This window comes from Falco peregrinus, chromosome 1, assembly GCF_023634155.1.
Source record: "Falco peregrinus isolate bFalPer1 chromosome 1, bFalPer1.pri, whole genome shotgun sequence".
In the NCBI taxonomy this organism is placed as follows: Eukaryota; Metazoa; Chordata; class Aves; order Falconiformes; family Falconidae; genus Falco; species Falco peregrinus.
Genome location: NC_073721.1, coordinates 74,724,220 through 74,744,599, shown reverse-complemented (window position 1 = coordinate 74,744,599; position 20,380 = coordinate 74,724,220). Strand labels below are relative to the sequence as shown.

Here is a 20,380-nt window from a genome sequence, read left to right as displayed (position 1 = left end):
GGCGCCGCCGTGCCCCGGCGCTCCCCCGGGGGACACGGCTGCCCGGCGGGGCCCGGCGCGGAGCCGCAGCGGCGACGGAGCCGAGCGGAGCTGGCGGCGCAGCGCCCCGCAGGCTCCCGTGGAGCCCGGCGGCGGCGGCCCCCGGGGCGGCTCCCCAGGGAGCCGGCAAACCCCGCCGCGAACCCTTCGGACGTGAACACGGCGCGGAGAAGGGCCGGCTGCTTTGCTGAAACAAGGCACACATATATTGAGTTTGTCAGGGATCATAAAATGTGAATTGATTATTCAAACAGCCATTGATTATAAAAGAATGCTTACTGCAGCAATGGGAAAGGTTAAAAGGAAATTGACCCTCTGCATACGTGACACAAAGTCATTAGGTAAATGAGATATTCATACAGGGTGTAATCAAGGTCATGCTAATTTTATTTGCGGTATTCGGCTCAAATCTCGAGCTTCGTTTGGGGGCAGCAAATTGTCCCCAAGGGAACCGAAACGCCAGGTAGCCCCCAGGTGCCGTGAAAGAACGTGAATGAAAGCCGAGGGCGGGCAGCAGGCCGGACCGGCGGGGCCCGATCCCGGCACCCCGGCCGGGGGCGGGGGAGGAATGTGCGCAGAGCGGCGCGCGGGATCGGGCCTCCCTGCAGGGGGGTCTCACCTCGTGCTCCCGGGGTCGCCTCCTCTGAGCCGGGGGAGAGCCAGAAGTGCAGGCAATGTCAGAGATCCTCGCCTCTCCCGGATAGGATGAGAACGTGTAAAAAAATTAGATTTATTTATGCACATATTTATCCCCTCTAATTATAGAAATTAATCCTCTTACTTATGACTAAAAGGTAACGTCTAAGGCGTCCCTTTGATGTTTAACAGCATCATTTGTGGCTAACATTCCAACTGATTAAGGAATAATTGTTGTTAAATGCTTTACAAGTGGATAGTGTTTAATTGAGAGGCATTCATAATTTTACGGCTTACCACAAAATGAAACGTAATTAAAAACGCAGGAATTTCCAACTGATTTTATTCCAATTATGTTTATTGTTCAGACTAATTACTGCACAAGATGGGGTACTTTTCCCCATCTCTAAATGGCACACGTCTCCCAGATACACCCTTGCAGGTTTTTCTTTTCCAGGTACAGGCTTGGGACGGCTTTCTGCAGCCGCCGTTCCCACCCCCACCCCCCACCCCCGTTATAATTATATGCTCCAGCCTTTTCTTCTCTCCTCCATGCAACACCTTGGGATGTGAGAAAGTGATGGCAGCTCTCTTCCCTCGGAGCTCCAAGTAATTGTAGAAGGGCTGATGAATTTCTTGAAGAAACACTTGCCACACACTGAGGAAACCATCTCCTAGCAGGATTTTACAAACCAAAGTAAACAAAGCACCCCAGGGGCGATTTCCTCCTTTTGCGCAGCTTACTTCTCAATTTACCTCAGAAGGGATCACAAACACACACAAGAATTACAACAGAAATCATACTTGGTCTGGGGAAGAGATTCCGGATGAAAAGAGGCAAAGAAATGGGAAGTGTTCAAAGGAAGGGACGGTCATTAAAATACCTGCCAGGCGCGCTGTCGTTCCCCAAACCAACCTTTCCTTCTTCCCCGTGAACTCAGAAATCTCTTCAGCATCTCTTTAAACATACATATCCCTAGAAGGGGGAGGGAAAAAAAAAAAAAAAAAGAAAGAAAGAAAAAAGGAAAAAAACCCACACCTCCATCCTACCAACGCCTTAAAAACAACCTCATGCTCCCGAAAGGGGGGGGGTGGGGGGGGGGTGAAGTTACTTGGCTAATTTCACTGTTTGCTCGATCGAAGAGAGTTTAGTGTGTAAATGTATTTATTCATTCCTTAGCTTTGCCATCCCTGAGCTGGGCTCTCAAAGAAAATTAGAGAGGTGTCTGAGACCATGCTAATAAAGAATCAGCGCTTATAGTTCAAGCGAATAATCAGACCGGATCAGACCCTGATAAAATGGGGACGGGAGGCATTAAATGCCCAATACTCCTTCCACTTCGCGTTTTGCCTTTGAGCTTCAAACCGTTAAGAAAGGATCACACACATATTTATTGCTCCTTTTGTCTCCTTCTTTCTAGCAGGACGCAAACCCCCGTGCGTGGGTGCGCGGTTCGGGGGGCTGCCGCTCTCCCCGGGAGGGTCTTTGCACTCCCAGGTGTGCTGCGGCGCGGCTCTGCCTCCCTGTACACTTTCTCAGTTCTCCTGAAGGGTTCAATCTAGGTGTGAGGGTAGAAAAGTGTTTAAATTCTGCTGAGGAAATGGGGGGGAGGGGGGGGCGGGATTCCCTCTTATGGCAAGTTAGAAATAGCCCAAGCTTTCCAAAAGGATGTTTAAATTGGACTTAATGGAGCAATAGCTCCACTTTCCGCTCCCCCCCCCCCCCCGGTTCTTTTTTTTTTTTCTTTTGCTTCAGGTATGATTCCTGAATCCTTTTATTAGACTGACATAGATTTCCAGAGATGGGTAAAAGGAGGTGTATCTGAGGTGGACATTTTATGTAAATGAGCAAATCCGAAATGTATTACAAATCCACTGTAATAAAACTGACAGTTTTGACAGTATTGACAACATAAATATATGTTGGAACACAGCACTTTCAGACACTTAACCGATGAAGCAATAAAAAGATTCGACTACAATATTTCAAATAATCGACATTGATGTTTTGATACATCATTTTTATACCTCGAATCGATCTATCACTCTGTGACCGGTCAATTTTAAGTAAAAATCTGCTGCAATTATTTACGCTATTGCCAATGACGACCTAATAACTGTTTTCAATTAATTACAGCAAAACTAAGCATTATGAGGACTAACCGGCCGTATATTCCATTGTACGGTCCCTTGCATTTCTTGTATGGAGAGCAAACACATATATGTATATTGCATTCTCTTTGTGGGATCAAAAGAAAGACGTACAAAGGCGATCACAATCTTTGGGGGGGGGGAGGCGGGGGAGACACACACACACACACACAAAACCCAACCGATAAAAAACACCTCTCTTTTGGGAACACAATGCCGGCTCTCATCACATACTTCTAGGAAACACGCTATAATATTTTGTCAGCCAGCTCTTTCTCTGTGCAATACCAAACCGGACTCCTAAGATTATTTTTTTTTCCCTGTTCTCCTTGGGCTGCGCGCTGAATCCTACTTCAAACAATGGGCCGAGCAACTCTTGGGGGGGGGGGGGGGTGGGAGAAGAAAAAGAAAAAAGAAAAAAAAAAAGGAGATTCGTGCTTCGAGTGATCGCCTGTGTGTTGCGAGAGTCTCCGTATCGTTTCAAAAGAGGTAGGATGATATTGTTCTCTCCGGACCGAGAACTCCGGTGTAAAAATGAGAGCGCTCCTCTTCTGGAGTTTTGTAGGCAGCTGGAGAACAAAAGGGAATATTTTGAGTGAGCGAGAGCAGAAAGCTCCGAGCAGAGTTTGGTGCCTTCTCGGATGCTCTGATATCGCACTAAAGCGATTTAGTTTGCCCTAACTGTCCTTTTTGTTATGATGTCACATTGGAAAGATGGATTTTGTTAATGCTTCGGGCTCCTTCGAACAAATGCAAACTAGGTGTTTAACTACTACCCCGGTGAAGCAGCCGGCACGGCGTTAGTGGGAAGCCCTGACAGGTATTTTTCTCTTTCTGGTTTATGATGGAAATACGCACGTCGGCTCTTTATGGTCTTCACTTTTACAAACCTCCCAGCCTAAGACATTAAAAAAAAAAAAAAAAAAAAAAGCTCTCGTCTGACATGAGCGCTTCACACGCGCCCGCGTGAGATACGCCAGACGAACGCATCTGCGCGCCCCTTCCCACCGTGCCCTCGCCCCTCGACCCGCCCGGTGGGAGCCGGGGGAGGGGCGCAGCAGCCCAGGCCCGGAGCCCCGCGGGGGCGGAGGCGCGGAGCGGGGCCGACAGGCCGGGCCCCGCGGGGTCTGCGCGGCGCGGCGCGGCGGATGGTGCTGGAGCCCCGCCAGGTAGCGCTAGAGCGCTGCCGATGGCACGGCCGTGCGGCCCGGCGGCGGGGGCGCGTCCCGCCAGCGCCCGGGGCGGGGACAAGGGGCGCCCGGCGGGGAGGAAGACCCCGGGTCGCTCTTGCTTCGCGGGGGGTTTGTTGGGTTGGTTTTGGGTTTTTTTCCCCTAAAAAAAAAAAAAAAAAAAAAAAAGGCGTGTGTGTGTGTGAAAGAAAGGGATTCAAAAGGGAAGTTAACAGGTAGGTAAATGAGCCTCTTCCTAATCCAGCTCCCAAAGATCTCAGTCATACCGCAGCCGAGGTCAAGAAAAGTTCACCGTGATGGGCTACCATTGACTTTCCGGACTGGAAAGATCTTCGCAAAATAATAGATCGCTGAGAAGCGAGGTACGCTATTGGCAGGCGGGCGGCTCAGGGCGAGGAGCTACATGAACCCAGGGATCGGCAGCAGCTAAAATGTGCGTGATTTCACAGGGGCACCCGGGATGGGACCTCCAGAGTCCTGCACCTGCGGGGAGTCAGAGGCGAATCAAACTGGGCTGAGACGAATAAAAAGTGACTCAAGTTGTAAGAGCCAACCGTAAAGGCAAAGGAAAGGCTGGTAAAGAGCGATTCCGGGGGTAAGAGTTTGAACTGTGGCATAATCCTGATTATGAAAAGGAAAAGGTACTATTTACACCCCACGCTTCGCCTTGCGAGCCAAACAAAAAGAAAAATTCCCGTGGATTTCACTACGGGGTCATAGTGATGTAATCCCGCGACCACATTTTAACAGGCAGATTGCTTTCTTCATTAAGTACGACACACTTCCTAGAACGATAGGTCGAGATAAAATGCCAATTCAAATATGAAAAATTTGTCATCCGGCTCTGCGATATCCTTAGCCCGTCCACGGGGAGTTCTGCCTGCAAATGTCGCCTGTGTCCTTCCGAACACAATGGCATCATCCAAAAATACTTGAACTCAGCGCACAAACAAACAAACATTGAATAAAGTTACAAACAAGATTAAGGTTCGAGTTATTTGTCCCTGTAGCAAGGCGTCAATTGTTCTAACAGATGTAGGGACGCTAAGAGGATTTAAACCACGCGAATTTAATAAACCAGATTAGCAATAGGTGCTTTCCACAAACACCAGGAACCGTAAAGTAAATCTAGCCTAAATTACCTATCAGACCGGAGCATCGCCTACATGGAGTGCAGAAAATTTCCGAAGGGGTCCAATAGGATTTCGTGCAAGCATGGCTTGTTTCCCCAAAAAACTTTCTGTTTGCATTAAATCTTGCGCTAGGCGCACCCGCGCATACGAAACAGTGGTTTGAGATGCCCGGTGGGATATATTCTTGAAATCTGAAATATTACCTGTTGTGCCATCCGCTTTTGCAAGGCTGTGGAAAAAAAGAGAGAGAGAGAGCGAGCGAGCGAGAGAGGCATGTCTCAAAGCCAGCAAAGGACTGAGATACCACACTTCGGAAAGGCTGATTGAAAACAGACTCTTCTTAAGTTTTAGAGGATTTTCTCTCTCACTCCCTCCAAGGGCTAAGAAGCCGATTTGGGAGTTTGAAGGGAATAGGTTTCAGCGTCCATATTTGTTCTGGTGCACTTGTAAAATGCGATTTGAAGAGGATCTTTAGCCCTCTGATTGTCTTTGTATTGTTTTTCTTGAAACGGATCTTTTGCCTTTAATGAATCCCCACACAGCTGGACAGCTCCTGCTCGGACACTGAGAGCGCTAACCCCAAACTGACCCCAATTTGACACCACAAGATGAAATTTTACCGCCTGTTAAAACCATTTCCAGCCTCGGCAAAAGGAGCTGGCTGTTGACTGAGATGCACTTCCATACCGGACACCTCATTTCTCTTTGGACTTTTGAGCCGATCTACAAAAAAAAAAACCCAAAAAAACCCCAGCCCTCCGCCTCCCCCCCAAAGCCCAAACACATACACCCCACCGACTCGTCTCTCACACTTTTCCTGGAAACAGCGTTCGCTGTGAAAGTGATGCACGAGAAATGGAAATTAGCCAATTTAATTTTCTCGAATTACTGTGTTTTAAAAGAAATATGTCACCAGACAGGGCGGGGGGGGGGGGGGGGGGGGGGAGGGAAGTAAATAAAAATGGACCTAAGAATGTGGAAACCCCCACGCCCTGCACGCACGTATCCCATTTTCCTCCAAGTTCCCCACAACATCTTTGTTAATAGCTGAGTACTTTCACTTAAGGACGCTAAATTGAGATTCCTTCTTCATGGCTAAACTGTAGTGCTTTATAAACCATGTTCTCTGTGTGCTTTAATCCACTGGGATAGTAAAGAGGAAAAAGGCTTCAACTCTTTTCACGGGGAAAAAAAGACACAAGAGGAACATGAAAGCCCTTAATTTACCATATGAACTCTTACTTTCCATCAAGTTAAAATAATTTTTAAAAGTTGGTCCCTGTCCCAGATTACACACATGCATAACAGGACAAGCCAACGCAGGGGGTTAATTGGGGGGGGGGGGGGGGGAAGGGAAAAAAAAAAAAAAGAAGTGAAAGGAGCAGCATTGAACACTGCAAAAATCTTGGGCTGCTTTTTTTTGCAACTTTGATTTTAGATTGCTTTCTAACAATTTCTTAGTCAAGAGAACCGAGATTTACAGGGACTTCTGTGGAAAACAGAATTAGGAGGAAAAAAAATCAAGTCTAAAATTATAATTCTAAGCAATGAAGCGCTTACTTCTATGGGAACCAAGTAATCTAAAAACTTCTTTTTAAGAAGAAAACTGATGAACTTCTCCCACAGCTTGAGGTCTGAACAAATACATGGAGCCTTCAACGGAGCTAGATTACTTTTGCGCGGCCACATTACCAGAAAAGACCTCTTCTTTGGTGATACCGAAACTATCTGAAATGAGACACACTTGTATATCTCAAGAGGCAAGGCTCTGGGTTTGCACAGCCTCGGTTGAAAAATAAGTTTGGAAGCTACAAATATTTAAACCCCGTCCTCTAAGCTGGCTGTATCACAATCAAATGATTCCACGCAAGTTTAGAAATCTGGCATCTTTGGGGGGGGGGGGGGGGGCGCGGGAGGAAAAAAAACCCAACCAGATAACATTCACCGATTACTAGATCTCTTAAAAAATCTGTTAGAAAACTACAGCTGTAAAAGTAGGAAAGGATTTGCATAACCTACTGCTCTGTAGGTCTCCGCGCACCCAAAGGATTAGCCAAGCATTCATTACCATGAATATCTTGAATTACGTTACCGATTTATACGACAGAGTATAAAATACTGCACAAGAAGACTGGCTTTTTCCCTGCGAAATGAATCGACTTAACCACTGCTTGAAAGAGATCTACATACTAAGGGCTTTTTTACTCACCTCTCTTTACAGTCCCGTGAAAGTCAGTCACAGCAATTCGGTTGCTCTTAGGACTAGCTTTAATCTTGGAGGAGATCCTCTAGGAAAAAAAAAAAAAAAAAAAACCAAGAAAACCCCCACAACCAACCCAAAAAACAAACCAAAACAAAAAACCCACAAAAACAACCCGGGTCTGGTCTCCGGCTTCTGGAGGGTTTTAAGCAGGGTGCAACTCTGGCTAAAAGTAAGAGAGGGACTTTTCTCCATATTCCCCCCGTATTTGTAAACACAGCCCTGCTCTGCAGGGCTCGGCGCTATCGGAACACGCAGGAATGCCCACTGGCGTTTGTCAGCCCTCCACACTATCTTTCTTTATATGTGAGGGCTGATTTCCCGCAGACATCATTGTTATGATGGCTCATTTAATCAAACTGTTTAATTGCTCCGGTAATCACTATCATCATCACAGGTACTCAATCATTCATCATTTTGGAGGGGTTTATTGACCTCTGGAGCTCATTCCCTACGCCTATTAAAATCAGGCCAAATATCTACAACTACCCCTTGAGTAATTTTCTTAAAGTTTAGGGAAAAAAAAATACCCTTAAAGTTCTCGTCATCATCACAAAAAGCAAACCAAACCAAACTCTAACTGAAAAAAAAAAAAATTTTTCTGCCGTGTTTTTTTCAAAGCCATCTATGTATAAGGCCACATTCACAACCGGGTACATAATCATTGATAAATCCCACTATTAACGGGATAGTCTGTTTTAGATTTTATGTGCAGGGGACCGTGAACGAGGGTGGGGGGTTGGGGAGGACAAAACTGCAGCAATCGATAGTTTGACCATCGCTCCTCCCCTAAACTTCAAGCATCCCCCATGATTGATGATCCCGGGTAGCTTTGGTAATTGACTGCTCTGAGGTAAGGCATGCTGCGGCTCCGACGGAGCGATTGGGCGAGAGAAACACACCAAAATTAACGCGTGCGTGTGTGTGAGTGTGTGTGAGTGTATGTGTGAGTGTGTGTGTGTGAGTGTGTGCGTGTGCGCGCGCGAGTGCGCGCGCGTGTGTGCGCGCGCGTGGTGTGTGTTTGGAAAAGTTCATTTGGTGCTCAAGGGTGGGGGGTGCATCATCTCACTTAATTTGCTAAATAACCCCACGGTAATTAGCACTACCATTAGAAGGCATTACCGAGCTAATACTTCAGCATACATTCCACAAGCGCAACGTCGATATACGGCAAAGTCCAGCCACATACACACGTAAATACAGCGCTCACCGCCAGATCCGCTCGAAATGAACATGCAAACAAAAATCTACGTAACATCTGGATCTCTCCTACAAAAGGCTGAGCATGACTTTGTTTTTAAGCCCTTTTCAAAGCCCTGGCAGCCTAATCGCAAAACTAAAAGGGATTTCCCCCCTCTTCCCCCCCGCCTCTCCCCCAAGACATCCACAGCGTGCTTGATAGCGGCGATCACTTAATGAAGAGCGGTGCCAAACACGGCTCGAACGAGGCGTTCTCTTCATGCCCTGGAAAATTAATTTTTAGAAAAGCACAATGAATTGTCAGAGGAAAGAGACCACGCTTGCAGCGTAGGGCGCGGGCGGCCGGCGGAGCAGGCTGGCTTCCCGGGCAGGATCAACTTTGCGCGGCCCCCCCGCGCACCGCGGCTCTCCATGCCCCCGGACTCGCGTACCCCGTTCGCGGCAGCAGCGATAGCCGGCGATTTAAACTAACAATTCAGCGCATCAATCAGCCGCTAAACGTCGCGGTTAATCGGAAGGTATTCTGTCGCTAAAATAACCTAGCGCAAACCAACCCGGGGCCGGGCTTCTACCGCACTTTTCTCCTCGCACTCTGCAGTTTTCCCCTGCCTCTCCCCCCTCTCGCACACACGCACTCTCCCCGTCCTTCCTCCCCTGCCTCCCTCCCTCGCTCCCTCCCTCGCTCCCTCCCTCCCTCGCTCCCTCCCTCCCTCCCTCTCTCTCGCACGCTCGCTCGCTCCTTCCTACACGCGTTGCTTCGCTCGGGGCAGGGGCTGCTGCGCGGCTCCCCCCGCGCGGCGCCGCGGCCGCCCTGCCGGCGCGCTGCGCATCACCGGCGCTCTGCCGGCTGGGGCGCCCCGCCGCCCCGCGCCCCGCGCCCCTCGCCCCGCCGCCGCGCCCGCTCCCGCCGCCGCCGCTCCCCGCCGCCGCCGCCGCCGCTCCCCGCCGCCGCCGCCGCCGCCGCCGCCGCGCTGCAGGACTGGCTATGGCCACCACTACTTCCGGGTTCCGTCACTTCATTCTCCCGCCGATCAGCGCTGCAAAACTGAGCCTCTTCTATAAGGCAGCCAGCAGCCAACCTGCCAACACTTACTGACACTCACTCATCTCAGAGAGCGAGGGAGAGAGGGAGACAAAATACCTGCCGGGAGGAGGAAAAAAAAAAAAAAAAAAAGGGAGAGAGGGGGAAGTCCGGGCTTTGCAAACTATTCAATTTTTCTTCGCATCTTTCCCCACCCCCCTTCACAGTACTTAAAAAAAAAAAAATACAAAACAACCCTATAGCGATCCTAAAAGGCAAAACCCGAGCGCGGAGTTACTGGAAGAAGAAACCGGGGTTAAAAAGATTCCTCCTCTCTTCTTCATCATCATCAACCATCATTCATTCACTACCTTGACATTCCCTGGCTTTGATTGACAGCTGGAGTGGCAAAAAGCCATGAGACACGACAGTTTGGTTACATGTGGGTTGCTGACGGGCCGATCGTAACCTTCAGTTTGGGGGCTTGACAATTTTTTTTTTTTTTTTTTTTTTTTGCGTAGAGAAGGAAAAAAGGAAAAAGAGAGAGAGAAAAAGGAAAGAGAGAAAGAGAGAGAAAAAAGAAGAAAACACAGAAACTCATCGTGGTTCTTGACTGGTTTTTTTATATATTATTGTTGTTGTTATTGTTGTTGTTATTATTATTATTTACCCATATTGGAGGACAGGAGAAGTCTATAAGTGGGTTGCAAAAAAAAAAAAAAAAAAAAAAGGAATCTTCTTCACTCTAAATCACTTTCTTTGCTGGACTGGGATATTAAATATACGACACATCCAGGAGTTTATTGGAGCGCAGACTGATGGCGCAAAGGGTAGGTTTAAATCTCCAACACTTACCTATATATAAATCCTCTCTTAAGAGGGGCCTGTCCGATTTGCTCTCCTCTGTTGCTGATGATGATGGCGGCCACTATTAAAAAATAGCAGCAAAAATTATTCACTAGCTTTTTGTGTGTGCGCGTGAGTGTCTCTCTGTGTGTGTCTCTCTCTGCAATTGTTCCACGCTTTTTTCCTCTCTAGCTTTTCCCCCAGCAGCGCGATTTCCCTGCTCTCTGCCTGCTCAGTAGCACGGGTTTCACAGGGGAAAGCTTGCTGCTGCTGCTGCTGCTGCCGCCGTTGCTGCCGCTGTCTAGCAAAGACTAAGAAATACATATGTGTGTCTGTGTATATATATGTATACACATATAGCTGCTTTTTTTTTTTTTTTTTTTTGTCTCTGGCTTTGACAAGGACAAGGGGAATTGCTACTAAATAATGTTTCTGGTAACTTTCAGATTATTTCCCCCTTTATCTCTTCCCTCTCCCCCCCCCCCCCCATGCACCCTACCTTTCCTCTCTTCTTCCCAGTGTTGATTTATTTATATAGTTGCTTTTGATTCTGCTTGTTTTGGGTTTTTTTTTGGGTTGGGTTTGGTTTGTTGGGGTTTTTTGTGTGTGTGTGTGTTCTTCCTTTCTAATGCAGAGTAACTCTAGTTTCTTTCCTCCGTTTCCTTCCTTTTCATCCCCGTTTCCTTGTTAGGGTTTCTCCTGCCCGTGCTGAAGAGGACCATCTCCCCCCGCACACACAGGCAGGCACACACACTTTCCCCCTTTACCTCTCCCCGCACCCCCACGCCTCCCTCAGCCTCTCCAGCCTCTGCTCCCGATCCCAGTTGATTTCATTTTGCACATTTCTCTCTGTTGTGGCTGCTTCTGTTTTGTTTTGCTCTGTTTGTGTCTGTCCGGGTGCTTTACTCTCCTCTGACTTTTGTTGTTGTTGTTTGTTTGTTTTTTTATTCCTCTCTCTCTCTCTCTTCCCCTCTTTCTCTTTCTTCTCTTCCGGCCCGTTTTTTGACAGTACGATGAGCTGCCCCACTACGGCGGGATGGACGGAGTAGGGGTGCCGGCGTCCATGTACGGGGACCCCCACGCCCCCCGGCCGATCCCCCCGGTGCACCACCTCAACCATGGGCCGCCGCTCCACGCCGGACAGCACTACGGCGCCCACGCCCCGCACCCCAATGTCATGCCGGCCAGCATGGGCTCCGCTGTCAACGACGCCCTGAAGCGGGACAAGGATGCGATCTACGGGTAGGTGCCGCCGGGCCGCCCGGCGCCATGGCCCGGCTCCGCAGCGCCGGTGCCCGCGGAGCGGCGAGGGCAGGAGCGGGGCGGGCGGGCGGCGGGGGCTCCCGCGGGGCCGCGGCGGCGGGCGGCGGCAGCGGCGAGCCGAGCCCCGGAGCGGAGCGGGGCGGTGCGGGAGGGAACCCCGGCGGGAGGGCGGCGGCCCGGGAGCCCCCAGCCGCCCGCTCCGGAGGGAGACCCGCGCGGTGGCACTGCCACTGCTGGCGGCTGCAGGGCGAGTGCCGTCCCAGCCTGACTCTTAGCTGGGGTGCCAGCGCCCGCGGGAAACGGGTCCTGGAAAAACAGACCTCTCGGGGAGAGAGGCTGGGCTGGGGGGAGCCGGTGGTGCCTTGCCTTTCTTTTCTCCTTTTCTATTTTTTCCTTTTCCTCCCCCCCCACCCCCACCCTTTTTTTTTTTTCTCCCCCCCCCCCCCCCCCCCCCCGTGGGTTTTTTGTCTTTCTCGGAAAGGCCCCAGTTAGGAGTTCAGGCAGGCGAGGCGGCTCTCATTGCTCTGGATTTTAGTTGGAGAAGTGTTGTTCTGGTGTTCTCCTTCGTGCCATAATAACACTCTTCCAACACTGTAAATAAAGAGCTATTCACATCGCGGATGGTAGTAAGAATAAAAGGGATTCGGATGCATTGGGGGCAATGAGTTGAGTTTTCTTTTTAAAAAAGGAAGAACATGAGAGAAAAGGAACACGTACCCAGCAGAACTCAAGGCTGTGCCAGGGCATAGCTTGGGGGGGGGGATGACACAGATTCCCTTCAGTGACTTTTAGAAAAAATACTACATGATCCTAAAAGGAGAGACAGTAACATCTATGACAGAGTGTGGGGCCTTGAGCAGGCACCAAAAGGGAGAAGAGGCAAATGCATGCTTACTACTTAGCACGCAGATAAAATATTTTTTTTCCTGACTACACCAACTATGGGAAAATATTTCGCGAAGTGCTCCCTCCCTCCACCCCCTCCCCAGCTCACTTATCTGGACAGCTGGTATTTTACTTGGGTGTGCTTCCTAAGCCAGGAAACTTCACCACATTTTTGTTAGCAGGCCCCTTGAAAAATAAAATTACGTATTAAGTAGTTTGCAGTTTGCCTAGCCGTGCTTCTCATTTTAGGTCATAGCTGGAGGGTAGGGATGGGATCTTCCAGGTTTCGCGTTATTTTAAGCTGTGGCGAAAAGTGTAAGATTCCCAGCTGAGCTGCTGCCTGCGTGAGCGTGTTTGGTGCCTGATGTGTTTGGAGGGGAGGTCACTTTTGTCCTCATCTGTGGGGATCGCACGGGGGATGTGGCTCGGACATGGCAATTTCAAAAAGGGGGAAAAAACCCCAACCCCAAACCACACTGCCACCACCAAACCCAGCGTTTTTGTTTCAAAACGTTGCGCTCCCCTGCTCTGCCCGAAGCAATACTGCGTGGCTGCAGAGCGTGGCTGTGTCCGTGTGTCCGTGTGTCCGTGCATTTTAAAAAAAATAAATACTTGTTGACTAGAGCTCTTCTTTCCCCCTCTCCCCCACCCCCTCCCCTCTCTTTGTGTGCCACTGCCCGGTAGGCACCCGTTGTTCCCCCTCTTAGCTCTGGTCTTTGAGAAGTGTGAGCTGGCGACCTGCACGCCCCGGGAGCCCGGCGTGGCCGGCGGGGACGTCTGCTCCTCCGACTCCTTCAACGAGGACATCGCCGTCTTCGCCAAACAGGTCCGGCACCTCTCCCCCCGCCCCCAGCCCTTCCCAGCGCTCCCGCCACCTCCCCAGCTCCCCGACCCGCACGGCCGGCCGCTCTCAGGGGGCAGCCCCCCCCCCCCCCGCACCCTCCCCCCCCCGCGCCCCCTCTTCGGCCGCGCCGGGGGGGCGGGAGGGGGCGGCGTGGGTGCGCGTTGGCGGCCCGGCCGGCCCCGACCCTCCTCCGCCGGGAGCCCCTCCGCGCTGCCGGGCTGGGAGCCCCGGCCCGCGCCCGCCCGCCCGACCGCGAGGGAGATGTGGCTGCGGCCGAGTTCGGGAGGCAGCGGGCGCGGGGAGAGGCCGGGGATCCGGGCGCCGGGCTGCTGCGGCGGGGCGGGCGGCGGCGGAGCGGGCCCCTGCGCGCAGCGCAGGAGGTTCCGGGGTGCCCAGCCCGGTTCGGGCCTGGCCTGCACCGGCTCGTTTGGTCACAGGGGGGGATTATTATTATTATTATTATTATTATTATTATTATTATTATTATTCCCTTCGAGTGATTCGGTTACAGGGCTGAGGAGGGAAGCTGTAGTTCACGCCGCTATTCCTTTTTCCTGCAGGTCCGCGCTGAAAAACCACTTTTTTCTTCAAATCCAGAGTTGGACAATTTGGTAAGGCCTGCTGGCCCTTCTGCCCCGCTCCCCTCCCGCCCTACCCGACCCCGACCCCACCGCCGGCTGCCGGCAAGCGCCCTCCGCCGCCCGGGCCGGCGGGGCGGGCGGCTGCCGGCCCAGGCTCCCTGGCTGCGCGGGCTGGGCAGGGGGAGCCGGGAGCTGGGAGCCACCGGCGAGAGGCTTCAAAGAGCTGCACTTTTAAAGTGAGCCAGGGCAGACCCGCCAGCCCCAGTGCATTGCAAAGCTGTGTTTGAAAGCCACGGGAAGCTAAAGTGAGGGAAATAACTGCTTAAGAAGAGAGAGCTGGAGATTTCTAACTAATTCTTTTGCTAATGTGAACGATTTCAATATTCAAAGTGCCTAAATCCGCTTGTAAAGATGCCAAATTATTCATCCCCCCCCCCCCCCCTTCTCCTGCGGGTGAGGGGGTGGGTGGGAGCGTGTGTTTGACTCCTCTGCGGACCCTCAGGGGTGAGGGCCGGGGTGCTGAGAGGGAGCCAGGAGAGGGGGAAGAGGGTTTCTCCAAGATCGCGGTAATAAAGCACTAATCACCGCTCCTGTAATAAATATGATAAAAATCGAGCGCTTAGGTTAAAGTTGATCAAAATTGTTCAAGCGTGACCAATGAGCTAAAATCCTGGGTAATGGCTACGCGCCTTGACAGTCCCTTTCTCCCCCTGGCCCGCTCGGGCTCGCAGCTCTGCGCAGCTCCCCTGCGCCTGTCTCCCACCTAACCCCTTGCTCAAAACTTTCTTGCAGATGATTCAAGCAATACAAGTACTAAGGTTTCACCTTTTGGAATTAGAAAAGGTAAGAGGCTCAGAGGTGGGCGGGGGGCAAGCCGTTCCCTCCCTGGGCCCCTCTGCGCCCCCCCCCCCCCCCCCCCTTGACTGTTTGGGCTGATTTGTAAACATGGCCAGAGGAGACAGGGGAAACACAGTGTGATACCGTAACCTGTGCCATCAGAACATATGACACTCGACAGCCATGCCCAGCCCAGCCCGGCTTTTTTTTTTTTTTTTTTTTTTTTTCCCCTGCGTAATTTCAATATTTAATATTATTAAACCCCTTTCATCCTTCTTACCCCTTCCCTCAGTAGAAGCTCTTTCCCTGGCTCGGAAATAACATGTTGAACAAAAAGAGAAATGAAAGCACTCCTGCCTGTCCTCAGCTCTGGCAGGCACATTAACCCCAAGCAAGCACTAGATGTCTGAGAGAGGCAGGGGGCCCCTGCGTGGCGTGGGGAGGGGGCTGTGCCCTGGGACGAGAGCGGCTCTTCCCACAGCCTCAGCGAGTAGCTTCGTTTTACCACTCCCGGCCACTTAGACCTTTTTTTAGCCCTGGTTTAAACTGATCCGGTCCCGAGTGACTAGTTGTACCTGTCTGGGCTGTGTATGCTCCAGCGATACCGCTTGGGTCCAGCTCCCAGCGTTCTGATGTTATCATCAAATCGGATTTTCCTCTGCACACCAGACTGAGCCCACTATCTATCTCTCTAACTTGTTGCTGCGGCAAGTCTCTAGAGAATAATATGTGCTGCAACAATTTCTCTATTGTTTCCTTGCCTTCAACTATTGTGCCCCTTAATTAGAGTTACTTGTGGAGAAGATCAGAGGGTTGTTCTTGCTACCAAAAAAAAAAGTTGCAATCCGATATTTTGCCATTATTGATACTATCATTGTTACTGTTTTCAGGTTCATGAATTGTGCGATAACTTCTGCCATCGGTACATTAGTTGTTTGAAAGGAAAAATGCCAATAGACCTCGTTATTGATGAAAGGGATGGCAGCTCCAAATCAGACCATGAAGAACTCTCAGGATCTTCCACAAATCTAGCCGATCATGTAAGTTCTTCTGCTTTCTTTATGGCACTTCTTAAGACTTTAACCTGCTTAGAGGACCTGTCCCAGATTTCATTGTTTTGCTGCTGTTGTCTACTAGTAGTATTATTACTACTTTAACCTCTTGCAAGCTAGGATCCTCCTTTCTTCCCTCTCGCTTTGTAAAGTTGTAAAAATGCAAAAGATTCCTTCTGATTCCATCTGTAAAGCAGCGAGTTTGCAATGGTTTGTAAAGTTTCCTGGTCTGGGCGGCTTGGAGGGGTAGCACACTGTCGTTTTTGGTGTGGGGATCGGTGCTTTCTCTTCCCCTTTGCTAACTCTGTAATCAGTGCAGCAGTGTAAGGAAACAGAGACAAGAAAGTTAGGGAGAAAGTTTGCTGATTTGCTCCCCCCTCCCCTCTCGTGGAGATGACAAGTGATGAGAATTATTGGCAATACTACATTGCATTAAAAAAAAGGGGTTAGCACATTAGAGTTTCCAATGCTTGTGCTTTATAGCAACTTATTGTCAGAATATGGACTTATTGCCAAACGCCTGAAGCATCTTCATAATAAAAGACAGTAACCTTGATGAAGCAATTATTAACAATGTATTACAGAAAGCTGGAGAGAATGATGATTGAGTAACCGTAGGTTAGCGGTTGATTTTAACACTTGAGGAGTTGGTAAATTAGTGTTATGTGTGTAGGACTGAACGTTGGTGTGCGTGGTAAGGAGAGTGCCTTTGTTTTTCCGGGTTTTGGAGCGGCTCTTGTGATCCTTCAAAAGATGTAGATGCGGAGAGACTTCGGGATGTGAAGGGAAAGATTGCAGCTGGTACCACAGAAAAGGGAAGGAATAGCTCTGGTTAAAAAGAGTGGGTGTGAACTCTAGTTTATTTATAGGAACGCATCCCTGGGGGGAAAAGGGGTTTACACAGTTTTAGATTCAATTGAACTCATAATCTAAATGATACAGTCTAATATTTTAGCGGTTGAAATATTAATTTAACACCCGGTGTGAAGTTAACCATGCTTTCTGCACAGGCGCCTGCCTTTATTTCCCAGTGTGTTAAGAAGAGTAGCTCTAAGCCCAGGGAGAATGAGCTTTCTAGGAGCTTTTGTTTCCTTTGAAAACATGTTGTTTGTGTGTGTATTTGATAATTACATTAGACCTGGACTGAAGCTGAATTGGGAGATAAAATAATAATAAATTCTTCTAAATGCCCCCATTCTGGCACTGCTTAGTTACAGAGCCCGGGAAATATTTTTGGACCCAAGCCTTAGCTTTCATTTTCTCATTTGTATTCGGTAAACATTGCAGGACAAGGTTTTTGCGATGTGTTACATTTTAAATCTATTATTTTGAGAGGAAAAAAAAATATGCATGCAGAGGTTCCTGAAAGTTTCTCTGCTTATCAGCTATCTCGCACGTAGATAATAAACTACATGAGGCATGATATTATTTCAAAAATATTTGGTTTATGGCATTTTACAACCCTAAATTCACGTGCATAACTATTCTGGGAGAGTGCTAGAAAAGAAACTGAAATGAGTGTCAACCTGAAAGATAGAGGGTCATTGTGCATAATTCAGAGCAACAGAAAAAAAAAAAAAGTACATGTTTCTTCAGCACAGTTTCTTTACAAGAGTGTGTTTCAAGTGGAAGTGTAGAAATGGAGCATGCTTATGTTTATATTGAAGAGATTAGATAAACTAGCCTGTTTAGGGTTCTGGCAGATGGCGAATGCTCAAGCCAATTTGCAGTGCTCCATTATAATATTTAAATTCACACACAATGATAGGACAGGGGTAGAGGGGGTTAGCATTTTGATAATTTGATAACTATTATCTTCCATAAGAAGAATCTCCTCTTGCTTTTGTGGCCCAAAAAATGAACTCAAATAAATATGACAACCCATTTATCTTGCACCCATTAGGGTTTACCACTTCATTGGGTATTATAATTTAAAGCCTTTTATTTCCTGGAGATTTGAGCTATAACATTTTTACTTTAGCCCCCTGCTATTTGTTTTGAAAGGAAGCAATAATTTGTGCAACCAGAACACCAACTGGGAAATGAAGAGTTGTATCACATAGTTACATTTTATTCATGCGTTTTGGGAAATGTGTCTCCTTATTGGATTTTTTTTTATATATTAGCTTGTTTTCCCAACAAAACTTTAACACTTTTTTATAGCTTAGTCGAATTACTCTGTGTGTACACGTTTATATTTGCACTGTACAAGGTTCCAGCAGGAAGAAATCCTCTTCTATTCATAAAGAAGAAAAAGCTTTAAAAAATGGCTAATATAAACATGCGAGACTATAAAAAAATGAGCTATCATTTGGTAGCATCTACCTGAAAACGTAGCAGTTCAAGCATGCAAATTTGTCCAACTTGACTCTCCAGGTTTATTTTTTCATTTGCTTTGATATGCATATTTAATATATAGCCTCAGGCTAGATCTCATTTGGTGAAAGTTGGTGCAGGGGTGATGATGAGCCACTTCAGAAGGACAGAGACAGCATGTTGTTTCCTCTGTTTTATGTATTGGCCCACTATTCTGATCCACGGGTCTTCCCCTCATGGTTTTATTTGCACATGAAATACTAGGAACATTTCAACTGATTGGCTATGAATAATGATAGCCAAAAAGAAGTGCAGGATAATTTGTTGTGTGCCAAGGTTTCTCTTGTGGAGGTGACAGTTTGTGACAGCTGTTTGACACCCCAAAAATCCATACACCTCTATTCTTATTAGGTGGTATAAAACTACACTGTGTGTGTTTAATGTGAGTGCGAGGGGTGGTTAGCGGTGACAGTGGCAGTGCTGAACTAGGAACTAAGGCAGCTCGCAGCTTGATTCCTTTGCTAGACCCAAAAACAGGCATAAGGGAAAGTAACAGAAGGGATTGTAGGTTTGGCTAATTTACCATAAGACTTTAAATGGGGTGCTCAGATAGTGCATCCTTCCCTTTCCAAAATCTACTGCTCTCCTATTTATATACCTTAACTGGAAACCAAAACCAAAATCAACAAAGGAATGAACTCTTCAGAGATATACCTGTGCTGGAAAAAGGAGACAGCTGTAAGTGGTTGTGCTCTATGCGTTTGGTAATAAATGTGTTTATCGAATTTTATTTTAGTGTGCTATTAACTGTTATGTAATACAGTAAGTGTAAAGGGTCCAGGGACTTGGTACATCAAATAGTGCAGCACTGGCCACAAGAAGCTGAAACTTTTGTTATTACTCTACTGTGTTTAGTAAATATAACAGCCCATAATTAGTGTTTGAATTTTTAACACCCTCATATTTTTTTATTGCTCTAAGGTATTAGCTGTAGATGGAAAGAAGGTAATTACGGCTATGCCCTGGCTGAACCAGATCAGTTGGGGGTGGGGGGCGAAGAAAGGAGGAAAGAAACCTTTCCAGCTGCAGTTCAAATTGAGTTTCCCAGCACAGACAATTTATTATTGTTCAATATAAACATTGTGGAACATTGTGGGCCCTATCCTGCATTCTGTGTTCAGTCGAAAATATCTATGGAGATTGCCAACAAATCCTTCTCCCTCCCCCCTTCAAGCTATTCAAATCTGGAAAACCTACTGCTTGTAAAATTTGGAGATTTTTAAACTTTTTCAAGCATATGATAAAATTTTTGCACTTTAATTACATTTCTTACGTACCTGGCTTCACCTGGTGCCACACAATTTTTCCTTTAGCACAAACCTACTTTGAAGCCTAGTAATTCTCCCATAGAAATTTATGGCTGTCCTTCCACTGGCTGTCACGGGAGCAGGATCAAGGCCTCAGTCTTTTTGATACTTGTTTATATGTTCTAGTCAATTTGCAGCTCAGAGGTAATAATATACAGATCATCATTTATAAAATACAATTAAAAATGGATGGAAAGATACATACATCTCTTTTTTATAAAAGAACTGTTGACAGATTAGAAATCCGATGCCTCAGCTGTAGAAGAGAAATATTAGTCTGAGTATTAAACCTTTCAGCTCTCCAGTGAGAGGATACTTTCATTCTGTACTTTTGGACATCCAGACATTTTACATTTCTTTAATATTTCTGCTTGAAGAATGGTCTGTGAAAATTCTTGTCATCTTGCAGATGAGAAAGAAATAAAAATAGGGTAATACAGATCTGTTCCAGTTATATAATTAAATCTTTAGGTAAGATTTCACCAAGTAATGAGGAAGTAATTGGGGCCTGATGCTGCGGTCTCCAGGTACACCACACTTTGACAGACTTCAGTGGGAGTTTTGAGTATGCCAGAAATGCAGGATCAGACCCCAGAGGTGCCCTGCCTGTTTGTAGTGTGTCAGAAGGGGAAATAAGTAGCTAACTGCAACAATAATAAGGCAACTTTTTCTCTTTAATTACCAAATTTCTTGGTATGTGGCTGACGACTTAGGCCCTGTGTTTTGTAAAGGGGCAAGGAGCATCAGGAACTTTTCAAG

General features: G+C 48.0%; 1 protein-coding gene and 1 long non-coding RNA gene across 12 annotated transcripts in view; one reads left to right on the top strand and one right to left on the bottom strand.

Moving 5' to 3' along the window:
* Nucleotides 1-1,015: 1,015 nt before the first annotated feature.
* LOC114011375 (uncharacterized) lies at nt 1,016-9,229 on the bottom strand. Of its 3 annotated transcripts, none has more exons than XR_008748148.1 (3): nt 7,359-9,229; nt 6,710-6,877; nt 1,016-5,872 (listed from the first exon to the last, which is right to left on the bottom strand). It is a non-coding gene; the product is annotated as an uncharacterized LOC114011375 (long non-coding RNA). The 3 variants fall into 3 exon arrangements; XR_003553235.2 differs by having other exon boundaries at nt 2,963-3,395; nt 5,353-5,872; nt 6,710-9,229; XR_008748147.1 differs by having other exon boundaries at nt 6,710-9,229.
* A 552-nt stretch (nt 9,230-9,781) lies between these two features.
* The window catches only part of MEIS2 (Meis homeobox 2), a 174,645-nt gene continuing 164,046 nt past the window's right edge, over nt 9,782-20,380 (top strand). For 4 of the 9 annotated variants that reach the window (XM_055810767.1, XM_055810756.1, XM_055810803.1 and 1 more), the window contains exons 1-6: nt 9,782-10,460; nt 11,486-11,718; nt 13,309-13,450; nt 14,029-14,079; nt 14,842-14,892; nt 15,777-15,926. In XM_055810767.1, the coding sequence (XP_055666742.1) occupies nt 10,449-10,460; nt 11,486-11,718; nt 13,309-13,450; nt 14,029-14,079; nt 14,842-14,892; nt 15,777-15,926 (639 nt within the window). In that variant the 5' untranslated portion in view covers nt 9,782-10,448. Of the gene's footprint in view, nt 10,461-10,516; nt 10,609-10,878; nt 10,912-11,485; nt 11,719-13,308; nt 13,451-14,028; nt 14,080-14,841; nt 14,893-15,776; nt 15,927-20,380 lie in introns of those variants that run through there. The other 5 variants (XM_055810761.1, XM_055810812.1, XM_055810794.1 and 2 more) reach the window with 3 other exon arrangements.